At 44.2% G+C, this 12087-nt stretch overlaps 1 protein-coding gene across 1 annotated transcript in view; it reads left to right on the top strand.

The window, feature by feature from the left end:
* ABCC11 (ATP binding cassette subfamily C member 11) overlaps nucleotides 1-2995 on the top strand; it is a 67573-nt gene extending 64578 nt beyond the window's left edge. Inside the window, exons 29-30 of the mRNA XM_032854551.1 lie at nucleotides 2437-2601; nucleotides 2728-2995. Coding sequence (XP_032710442.1) covers nucleotides 2437-2601; nucleotides 2728-2820 — 258 coding nt within the window. The 3' untranslated portion in view covers nucleotides 2821-2995. The remainder of the gene's footprint in view (nucleotides 1-2436; nucleotides 2602-2727) is intronic.
* The last annotated feature ends 9092 nt before the right edge of the window (nucleotides 2996-12087 follow it).

The following is a 12087-nucleotide window of genomic DNA, read 5'->3' on the forward strand; positions in this document are numbered from 1 at the left end:
CTTCTTCTTCTTCTTCTTCTTCTTCTTCTTCTTCTTCTTCTTCTTCTTCTTCTTCTCCTTCTCCTTCTCCTTCTCCTTCTCCTTCTCCTTCTTTCTTCTGTGTGTGTATATATATGTATACATATACATACATATACACACCGCATCTTATTTATCCATTCATCTGTCGATGGACATTTGGGCTCCTCCTCCCCCTCCTCCTCCCCCTCCTCCTCCTCTTCCTCTTTTTTAGCTTCAGGTGTAGAATTTAGTGATTCATCACTTAAAATACCCAGTGCTCATCACAACAAGTGCCCTCCTTAATATCCATCATTCATTGAACCCCTCCCCTGCCCATTTCCTCTCTAACAACCTTCCCTTTGTTCTCTATAGTTTAGAGTCTGTTTAGTGGTTTGCCTCTCTTCCCTTCTCCCCATGTTCATCTGTTTTGTTTCTTCAGTTTTGTATATGAGTGATATCATATGGTTTTTGTCTTTCTCTGGTGGATTTTGCTTAGCATAATACACTCTAGTTCCATCCATGTTATTGTAAATGGCAAGATTTCATTCTTTTTTATGGATAGCATTCCACTGTGTGTGTGTGTGTGTGTGTGTGTGTGTGTGTGTGTGTATATACCACATCTTATTTATCCATTCATCTGTAGATGGACATTTGGGCTCCTTCTATAATTCTGCTATTGTAGATAACGCTGCTATAAACATTGGGGTGAATGTATCCCTTTGAATCAGTATTTTTGTATCCTTTGGGTAAATAACCAGTAGTGCAATTGCTGGATATATGGTAGTTCTGTTTTTGACTTTTTGAGGCACCTCCATACTGTTTTCCAGAGCGTCTGCACCAGTTTGCACTCCTAGCAACAGTGTAAGAGAGTTCTCGTTTGTCTGCATCCTTGTCAACACCTATTGTTTCTTGTGTTATTGATTTTAGCCATTCCGAAAGATAGGAGGCGATATCTCCTTGTAGTTTTGGTTTGCATTTCCCTGATGATGAGAGATGTTGAACATCTTTTCATGTGTCTCTTAGCCAGTTGTTAGTTTTTGGGGTGTTGAGTTTGTTAAGTTCTTTATTTTTCTTGGATACGAGCCCTTCATCAGATATGTCATCTGCAAATATCTCCTCCCATTCCACAGGTTGACTTCTACTTTTGTTGACAGTTTCCTTCCCTGTGCAGAAGCTTTTTATCTTGATGAAATCCCAATAGTTTATTTTTGCTTCTGAGTCCCTTGCCTCAGACAGCGCTTCTTGAAGTTTCCAAATATGGTGTCAGTAATTTTAGATTATTTGACTACCTGGGCTAGTAGGGAGCAAACTTTCATAAGTGAGGCCACACACACATACTCATATGTACGTACACCTCCACACTCACACATTTGTGCATACGGGTACTCACATGCACTCACAGCACACACCATGGTTAATTAATGATAAATGCAAAAACTGTTGATACAGATGGTCAGAGCTCTGGGAAAACAGCAGACAGAGCTCAGTGGGGTCAGAAGCTGGGGAGAAGATTTCACAGGAAGGAAGACTATACCCTTCTTTCTAGCAGAGATGAAAGACAGGATCTGCAATACGCATGTAGCACTTTCTCAACCCCTCAGTTCCTTCTTTTACAATTACCAGAACACTGGTGCCAAAGTTGCTTTCTCCATTGTTTCCCAAATCTGAGTCATCACTGTATGATTTTTGTACTATCGGTGCACGAATCTCTCCTTTGGCTTACTCATGAGGCCCTCTTTTTAAAAACAGTCTCATTCTAAACAGTAACATTTGTGAAATCATATTTCTGCGCTAGTCATATTTTTCTAATGCATATTGTTAATAAGATAAAATAAAAATGTTAAAGAGAAAGTTTATCTGTATTCCAGCCATACCATCTTACGTGCCATCCAAGTTTGTGCGCGTGCCCCACTTTGGGAAATATTGGGCTATGTTAATTCAGGCAAATCAGAAGGCAGTTCATAAAACAATAAGTTGTCACTGGGATATTTTAATTTTCATTTTTTAAAAAGATCTTATTTATTTAACAGAAAGAGACACAGTGAGAGAGAGAACACAAGCAGGGGGAGTGGAAGAGGGAGAAGCAGGTTTCCCGCTGAGCAGGGATTCCGATGTGGGGCTCAGTCCCAGGACTCTGGGATCATGACCTGAGCCAGAGGCAGATGCTTAACCAACTGAGCCACCTAGACGCACCAGAATATTTTCATTTTCAAGATTTTAATTCTCTGGTTACAAATACACACACACACACACACACGCGGTTTTGGTTGAGACCTAATATTCTCTAACATAATGGACAACTAGAGCTCAAAGTGGGTTTGAACTCAATCCATATCTCTCCCCTTTCAGCTAAGGGACTTGTGGATTAGTGGTAGACCCAAGACTAGTTCTCAGGGCCCAAGCAATCTGCCCTCACCCCTGTTTTGTATTCACCAGATCATCCTTATTGATGAAGCCACAGCTTCCATTGACTTGGAAACCGATACCTTGATCCAGCACACAATCCGCAAAGCCTTCCAGGGCTGCACAGTGCTGGTCATTGCACACCGTGTCACCACTGTGCTCAACTGTGACCGCATCCTGGTCATGAGCAACGGGAAGGTGAGAGCCACGTCCCTGGGGCCAGTGGGAGGACATGTGCTCAGGCCAGTGTCCCAGGAGGCCTTTGGATCCTTCAAGGTTAATCTCAGTGGTGTCCTCCCCTCCCCTCCTTTCTCCATCTCTCAGGTTGTGGAGTTTGACAGGCCCGAGGTCCTAAAGCAGAAGCCTGAGTCAGTGTTTGCTGCCCTGCTGGCAACAGCCCATTCTTCACTGAGTTAAAGAGGACTGGTGACTGTGCGGGCTGATGGTAGAGCCAAGTGTTGCTGTGAGCCTGTGGTCTATGACCTTCTTGTGCAGAGATGGCTACTTCTCCTGAAGGCAGCCTGAAATGTACCCAGGGATGCTGGCAATGGGATGGAAAAGAAGATTATGGGAGCAAAACCTGGAATAGGCCACTCTGCACCACTTAAGACCATGTGGTCAAATTATCATGTGCCTCTTTTTAACTGACATGTTGAGTAACTTCATAGTAATGTGAAAGCTTATTATAGTTTTAAAAGTATTGCAAATGCTGTATTGATTTTGTAAAAAAAAAAAAAACAAACAAGAAAAAGTCGCATTCTGTGTTCTGCTTTCTTGTTAGCTAGTACTCATTCAGCTGCAGGGAGGAGAGAGTCCCTCATACTGACTTCTGGAAAAGGGGCTTCATTGGTTAATGGAATGGAAATGTCCAGAAAAATTCTAGGTTGGGTGCCAGTATCTAAAAGATGTATGTCTTATGAGCTCTGCTTCTTCTTCTCTCAGCTCTACTTTCTTTTTATGGCTTCACTCTTTGGCCCCCTCTCTCCTCAGAGAGAGGAGACCACCTTGCCATAGTGGTGGCAAGGCTGCTAGCAGCTCTAGGCTCATGTACTGCCAGCTCAGCTGCCCCAGGTCTTCATTCCCCCAAATGATCCCAGCAAAAGTCCCATGGCTAAATTTCACTGGGTTGACTTGGGTCATGTGCTCTTCCCTGAACCAATCACATGCTAGGCTGTTAGAATACAGACACTAGCCAGGCCCAAGTCCCATGCCCACACCTGGACCGGGGGATGGGGTCAGCTGTCCTGAATCACATGGGCTAAGAATGGAAGGGGTTATTTCTCCAAAATAAAATTGGGGTGGTCTTACTACATGAAAGAGAAATGGATAAGGACACTGGGCAGGCCCCAAATGTAGCTGTCTACCATGTTTACTTCCTGATTAGAGCATAAATGGATGGAATAAAGAGTTTGTAACGTGTGCCAACTGAAAATAAGGTTACTGGTCTCCCCACTTGCCCAAGTGGTTATAGAGACATACATAGAAAAAGATAATTATTTTCACTTTACCACCAGGGAGAACTCATTGTTGGGGGCAAAATAGGTTTCAGGGCATTCTCTTTTTGTTTTCAGATTACAGTGTCTGGTCTTGCCATAAGAAAAATCAATTCAGCAAACAAATATTTTTTGTTCTGTTTCTTGCACTGGGGTAGGTGCTGGGAGTGTAATGATGTCCCTTTCCTCATGGAATTTGAGATCTTATGAGAATGAGTGAACAACGAACAAGTAAGTAGATGGTTCCAGAACTGAGTGGCAAGAGGTGAGGACAGAGTGGCAGGAGGTGAGGACAGTAGGCTTCCAGGTAGAAGGAAGCTTGTGATTTACTGACCTGAAACCTGCACAAATATTTGCCGGTGCAAGAGAAAATGTTCCAGGCAGATAGAACAGCAAATAAATCCCCTCGGGAAAGAACTATGACAGGCTGTTATAATCTTTGGACCAAACAGGAAAAAGACAAAGTTCTGGAGTTAGTGAGATGTGTGCATCAACTTCTCTTCCCTTCCTGAGGTTCTTAGGTATCCCCTGCTTCTTTTCCCAAGGCCTTTCCCTAGGTGGATGTCTTTTCTCTCTTAAAAATATCTTTGTCCAGTTTATCCCTTTCCCTGCGTCCTTTTTCTTAGGCCCTGAAGAGTGCCTGGGGACCCCTTCGGCTCCCATCCTGTCCAAACCCTGGGGTCATAGAGCTGCTTATCTGCAAGTTGAAACTGACTCTATTTGCCCTGCCCTGCCATCTTCCCAGAGCTGCTGTGGGATGACTGTGTGTATCACCTGTGAGAAGGAGTTCCACAATCAGTGCCACTTAGCCATGGTACTTGACCCAAGGGACCTTCCCCAGGCCAGCCATAGAGGCCATATTTTCCTTGAGTTGGCCAGCAGATGGCAGGCTCTTCCCAAAAATGAAGGGAGAGACTGTTGGTTTCTGATCCAGACCAGCTGAGAATCCCCAGAGGAGGTGTGGGCCCCTGAGGTAGCCCAAAGAAGACAGAGCCCTTCTCCACCATCCCTTGAAGCAGCCCCTCCTGCTGGAATGATTAGAATTACCCAAGGAATCCTTAAAACACTTATGCCCACTCCTTGGAGTTCTGATTCATTGGTTTAAGGTGGAGACTGAGCCTTGGGATTTTTAAAGCTTTAGGTAAATCTAACGTGAAGCAAAACCTGAGAACACTGGTTCCAAGCAGCGATAAAACAGAACTTTTTGAAAAATTATATGTATACTTTAACAATATTGGTAGTATTTTTTAAGCTGAGTGGTTAAGTATATAACTTTGTTTTCTTTCAATAATTCTTAATTATGTATTTTTGGTCATCTGAACTATTTTGTAATAAAATTTTAGAAATTAACATTTGATATTTTGCAAACAATATGAAAATCGCTGTAATGAGTGAGTGTAGAACTTGGTTCTACTTTCTCATATTTACGTAATGGTTTGCTGTTATGTGTATTCTCAATTACATTCCGGTGGGGAGGAGATCAGAGTATTTTTGGTGCCCAGGTTTTTGTTTTTGTTTTTTTTAAATTTTAGTTCTTAATTAAATTAATTAATTAATTGTTTTGTTGTTGTTTTAATTTTTTAAATTCCAGTTTGTTACCATACAACGTAATATTAGTTTCAGGTGTACAATGAAATGATTCAACACTTCCATACATTGCCCGGTGCTCATCAGGACAACTGCTCTCCTTCATCTCCATCACTTACTTCCCCTGCCCCCCCCCCCCCCCCGGTAACCATCAGTTCGTTCTCTAGAGTTAAGAGGTGCCCAGGGGTTTTAATGGACCTAATTTATCCTCAGGTCTAGGCTTCTCCTTTCTTTTCTTTTTTTAAGATTTTATTTATTTATTTGAGATAGAACGAGAGTGAGAGAGAGAGAGCACAAGCATGGGGAGCAGCAGGCAGAGGGAGACAGCAGACTCCTGCCGAGCAGGAAGTCGGATGCTGGGCTCGATCCCAGGACTCTGGGATCATGACCTGAGCCAAAGGCAGATGCCCAACTGACTGAGCTACTCAGGTGCCCCACATCTAGTCTTCTCCTAACTAGCCTTCCTCCTGGGCAAATGCAGTGAAGGACTTCCACCCAGCTGTGTGACCACAGTGACATCATCCACAGGTGGATGTATGGATGGGAGGAAGCAATAGTGTCACTGGCCCTGGCCCTACCTTGCTTCGTCCCCGGCTCTGGACCCTCCATTTTAAGAGAAATGCTGCTAAATGGAGGCTGGTCACAGGATAGCCACCAGGGAACCAGGATCACTCTTCCTTTTCCTGAAGGGCTTCTCTAGAAGTCACTCCAAAAGTCAGCCCCAGGCGCAGAAGGCACAGATGCTCAGGTCATTGGAAAAGTCCCACTAAGGGAGTAGCTGGTTTGGGGCAGGGAGCTCCCAATGGCTGGAAGCCTTCTCTGACACCTCTCCTGGGTGTGGGGTGAGGGGACATAGCAGATACCCGCACGCTTGGAGCGTTCCTCCAAGGCTGAGTGCTGGCAGGGATTCTGTATGTGTGGGAAATTGGATTGAATAACTTCTATGGGGTATATGATGCTGGGACACAATTATGAACATAAAATTGCCTCATGGCAGGGGCTCTCAGACTTGAATGAGCACCAGCATTGCCTGGAGGACTGAAACACAGCTTGCTGGCTCCTACCTCCATACTTTCTGCTTTAGTGGGTCTAGGGCCCAAGAATTTGCTTTTTTCACAAGTTTCCGGATGTTGCTGATGCTGTTGATCAGGGACCACACTCTGAGAACTCAAAGGTTGGCCAAGATTATTCTGTCCTATGTGATCTAGACAGGAGGTTTTTTTTTTTTTTTTTTTAAGATTTTATTTATTTATTTGTCAGAGAAAGAGAGAAAGCATAAGCACAGAGAGCAGCGGCAGAGGGAGAACCAGGCTCCCCACTGAGCAGGGAGCCCAATGCAGGGCTTGACCCAGGACCCTGGGATCATGACCTGAGTCAAAGGCAGATGCTTAACAGACTAGCCACCCAGGCGTCCCAAAACAGGAGGGTTCTTAAACCCTCATTTTAATGTGTTCCTCAAAGTTTATGTGTTTTCAAGGCATTTTTATTTTCATGACCTCTTTTGGTTGTGACCCCCTGAGCATTTCAGTAGGCAATATAAACTCTCCTTTCCTCCATCACATTGACCTGGGAGAACCCAGTACTTTCCTTTATTTCCTTTGTACTTGTAGATAACTTCAAGGAAGTTTTGGGCCAAAAGAGGGGTTTCTTTCTTTCTTTCTTTTTTAAAAATATTATTTATTTATTTATTTGACAGACAGAGATCACAAGTAGGCAGAGAGAAAGGAGGAAGCAGGCTCTCCGCTGAGCAGAGAGCCTGATGTGGGGCTTAATCCCAGGACCCTGAGATCATGACCTGAGCCAAAGGCAGTGGCTTTAACCCACTGAGCCACCCAGGTGCCCCAAAAGATGGGTTTCTATCCCAGTAACTCAACAACTTCCAATTGAATATTAGGCACCATGTTCTAACAGAGTCTCTCCATGTCTACTCCCTCAGACTTCTGGCATCCTTCATGCCATCTTCTGAGTTCTCCCTGCCCCAGGCTCCTGGTTCCTGGACATGTGTTATGCAGAGAAGTTCAGTTCTTGATTTTGATGACTTTTCCTGCCAGACAAGTCATGAGGATATCATAGTCTATCCCAGGATATGTAACAAAGCACTCTGTAAACAAAACCAGTTTCTGCCCTGTGATACACTATGGTTCCAGCTGTTAAGATAGTAAAATTTCACCCCATTATCCCAAAATGTCCCCTACTGCCTTCCCCTCCCTTAAATAACTCTCTGGAATTCAACTGTATCAGAGTCAGAAGCAACTTCAGACGTTGTTAGTCTGGATGTTGCCTAGCCTGTGGTCCATGGACTCCTGAGCTAGAATCAGAGGACCCATGAATTTGGTTAAGGAAAAATTGTCTTTATTTTTACTAATTGAAACTTAGCATTTCCACTGATTATGAAGGAGGTAAAAAGCTATAATAGTATTATTACTACCTGTGACTTTATCACCAACAGAATCATAGACATTCTCAAATCTCATTTCAATTTTTCAGGTATCTGGAAATAACATGTGCATCACTGCTTTGAATTATAGTAGTTCTAAGATCTACTGCTAGATCATGGGGTTGTGCCTGGTTCATGACTTAGAGCTTACAGAACACTTCCACAGACATCATTTCCCGCTAATGCATGCCATGGGATTGTGTACCATCTGTTGTTAGAGATAGCTGAGAGTTTTCTCTCTGAGCTCCTTCAGTGAGAGGAAAGAATGAAGATGGATTACAAGATCTTCACAACTTGGGGGACACCTGGGTGTCTCAGTCAGTTAAGTGTCTGCCTTCGGCTCAGGTCATGATCCCAGGGTCCTGGGATCGAGCTCCACATTCATCAGGCTCCTTGCTCAACGAGGAGTCTGCTTCTCTCTCTCTCTCTGCCTGCTGCTCCCCCTGCTTGTGCTCTCCCCAACCCTCTCCCTACCCGCCCCCAGTCAAACAAATAAATTCTTTTAAAAAAGATCTTTACAACTCAGCCATTTAAATAAAAAATAAAGTTGTTCACACTAAGCCAAGTTTTTCTGGTCCTGAGAAGGGACGACCACCTTTTCTGTGTGTGAGCCAAGGGACTTGTTCAGGGTTTTAAGCTCTGAGGGTTGAAGCTGAGGCCAGAACTCAAGCTTTCTGCCCAAGAACAGGTTTTGTCTTTAATTAGAGAGCTTCTTCTCTCATTGTTGTCCACATGTGTTTCTGCTTCACTAACCTATTGTTTTAAAGGCCCTTTCAGATTCCAAACTACTTTCCTAATTCATTTGACATCATCATAGTTTGCTCTTCCTTCTGTAAGTCCTTCCTTAGTTCATAAGGCAAACCAACAAAAATGAAAAACTCAAGCCCCTTCCTTTAGCAAATACTTTGTGTACTTCCACTGGATTTTAACAGTGACCCAGAAGGCAGGATGTTTATTTCTCCCAAGATCCTGCTAACTAAAAAATATATATCTATATCTATATATCTATATATCTATATCTATCTATATATATATATATATAAAATTTGGAAATAATAGCTACCACGTATTGAGTGTTTACAATGTTTAAGACATTGTGTTAAGCACTTCCCATACATTATTTAATCCTCAATTAACTTCCAAAGCTTTGAAGTTAGTGTTTTCATTTTATAGTTGGGGAAATTGTAATTTAGAGGTTTGAGCTGGGATCTGTTTCTAAGGTTTCCATCCTTAACCACTATATGCTACTGATTCTGCAATGCCACACACTGATTTCTGTGTGTATATACAGAAATACACACATACACACACACACATATAAGAGTTATTTACAGGGGCACCTGGGTAGCTCAGTCAGTTAAGTGTCTGCCTTCAGCTCAGGTCATGATCTCAGGATCCTGGGGTCAAGACCTGCACTGGGCCCCTCACTCAGCAGGATTCTGTTTCTCCTTCTCCTTTTCCCCCTCCTCCTCCTCTTGCTCTCTCTCTCAAATAAATAAATAAAATCTTTTTAAAAAAGTCATTTACAAAAATGTTTCTGAGGCTGATTGAGCTTATGTCTTTTATGGTTTATTGAAGATATACCAGTAAAGGATGGGATAGGGAGAATTTGAGACAGACTTGCTTTGGAATAAAGGCCTCACTGAACTGGAGAGCTGGGGAAATGATCAAGAGGCATGATCCTGAAACCTTCTCCCCAGCACCACTATTGGGGTTTGGGGGTGTGGAGTCCTGATACATGCGTATATATTTATTCACAAATGATGTGTAACATATGCACGTACATCACTATCCCATCATGTTCATACAGGAAAATATCATTTTTGTAAAGATAAGGAATAGAAAGGATTTCTTTCTTTCTTTTCTTTTCTTTTTTTTAAAGATTTTATATATTTATTTGAGAGAGAGAGAGAGAGTACAGAGAAGCAGACTCCCTACTGAGCAGAGGACCTCACACGAGGCTTGATTCCCAGACCCTGAGATCATGACCCGAGCCAAAGGCAGACACTTAACTGACTGAGCCACCCAGGCACCCTAGAAGGGATTTCTAATATTTTCTTCTGTACTCCAGTGGGTTCTCGTGCCCCCTCAGCCCTGGGGATGTCTATGCCCTGCTCAGATCTCAGTGTCCTGTTCTCCCATGGGTGTCCACGCTGTCTGAGACAGGAGCTTCCCTGCTCCTTTCTTCAGGCCCCCCTGGCAGAGACTGCACAACCCTCCTCCATCATTTCACTCCAGAATCAGTGGCCTGACAGCCCAAACAATCGCCTTTATGTACTGCGTATCTCGGTAGAGATCCGTCTTTGCCCGACCTTCAACGAACTTGGGGGGTGAAAGCTACTCATCAATCTGCTATAAACGTGACAGCATTCAAATCTGCTTGGAAATTGTGAAAGCGAGTCTGGGCTGCGTTTCAGAGACCTCCTGGGGTGGGGGTGAAGATCAAGCGATAAAAGGGAGAAGAACATCATGGTGCACAAAGGGCTCTACAGATGTCAAATGATCTTATTAGCAGGGATTTGCATTTATGGAGGAAGGAATGGGGGCAAACAAAAGGGGACACAGACCGATAAGGACAGCTTCTGCAGGCCAGCTCTCCCTGAGTCCAGGAAGCCTTCCTCCTTGTATCTTTTTCTACCTGGCAATCATATACAGACCCTCCCCACTTCCAACCTCCTTTTTGGGCAGGAAGCAAAGTACCATGTTGGGGTGGAGGCTGCTTGCCCTGGGAACTGCATCCCTAGGAAGTGCAGGAGCCAGAAACAGCCAGCAGGGGGCGGGATTGACCAGTGTAAGAGGAGGAGGCGGCGTTGGGCAGGCTTGAAAATACTACAGTAAAATGTGTGATAAAATCCACGAGAATTAGGAGGGGGAGGTCTTCTAAGATGTCCAAATAATTCTTCTTCTTCTTCTTCTTTTTTTTTTTTTTTTAAAGATTTTGTTTATTTATTTATTTGACAGAGAAAGACACAGAACGAGAGGAAACATGAGCAGGCGGAGTGGGAGAGGGAGAAGCAGGCTTCTAGCTGAGCAGGGAGCCCAATGCAGGTCTCCATCCCAGGACCCCAGGATCACCACCTAAGGCAGGCATTTAACAACTGAAGCCACCCAGGTGCCCCAAGATGTCCAAATAATTCTTTTTTTTTATTTTTAAAGACTTTATTTATTTGACACACAGAGAGAGATCGCAAGTAGGCAGAGAGGCAGGCAGAGAGAGAGAGAGAGAGGGTAGCAGGCTCCCCGCTGAGCAGAGAGCCCGATGTGGGACTGGATCCCAGGACCCTGTGATCATGACCTGAGCTCAGCCAAGGCAGTGGCTTAATCCACTGAGCCACCCAGGCGCCCAATGTCCAAATAATTCTTAAAAGTGAATTCGGATTTGTCACTTCTGAATTTGGAGATTTGTTTGCTCCCAGCCATTCCCTGGCCACTGTGGAATTCTTCAGCCAACTCTGAGCAAAGCCCTGCGGCCAGGCACTTGAAGGATCTCAAGACATGGAAAGAGTCCTGCCCTCTGGAGTTTGCAAAGCTTGGAGTGAGGTAAGTGGGAAATTTTATATGCAAGAATTAGCTGTCAGTGCCAGCCCCTGACCTAATTTTCACTTAATTTAAGGAAAAAAAAAAAAGAGCTCAGATTACCTTTCATTTTTCAATAAATGAGATTTTCTCTGTTTTGAAGATTGGCTACCCTCCACCCCAACACACACATCTCATTGCCTGACCTCAGAGTTGCTTTACTTTTGAAGGACCATGGAGAAGGAGGTCCCTCCCTGGGGGTCAGGAGACTTGGCTACTGGTCTCAGCCTTGCCCCAAGCCAGTCATGGAGAGCCTCTGATTCCATACACTCTCCACCTGTAGAATGGGGGCTTTTGGGGGGCATTTTCTCCTTTGTTTATAGAAAGCTGTGATGTGACAGGCCAGGAAGGGGTGGCTGTGCAAGCACACTGTGTGAACTTTGGCTGTCACTGAAGGAATGGGACGGGGCAGTGCCCTTTAATGTGGCAGAGGGAATGTTGGTCCCCCAGAGTTCCCTCCACAGGCGTGGTGAGGGTGACAGTTGAATGGGACAGTTGGAGAGGAGGGCTCAAGGCAGGTGGGACAGGGAAGCTGAATTTGAGGTCCGTGGACGGAAGAAGTCTCAGGCTAATAGGCAGCCGGCAGCACGA

The sequence above is a fragment of the Lontra canadensis genome, unplaced genomic scaffold (assembly GCF_010015895.1).
Source record: "Lontra canadensis isolate GAN:19392208 unplaced genomic scaffold, GSC_riverotter_1.0 scaffold8, whole genome shotgun sequence".
Lineage (NCBI taxonomy): Eukaryota > Metazoa > Chordata > Mammalia > Carnivora > Mustelidae > Lontra > Lontra canadensis.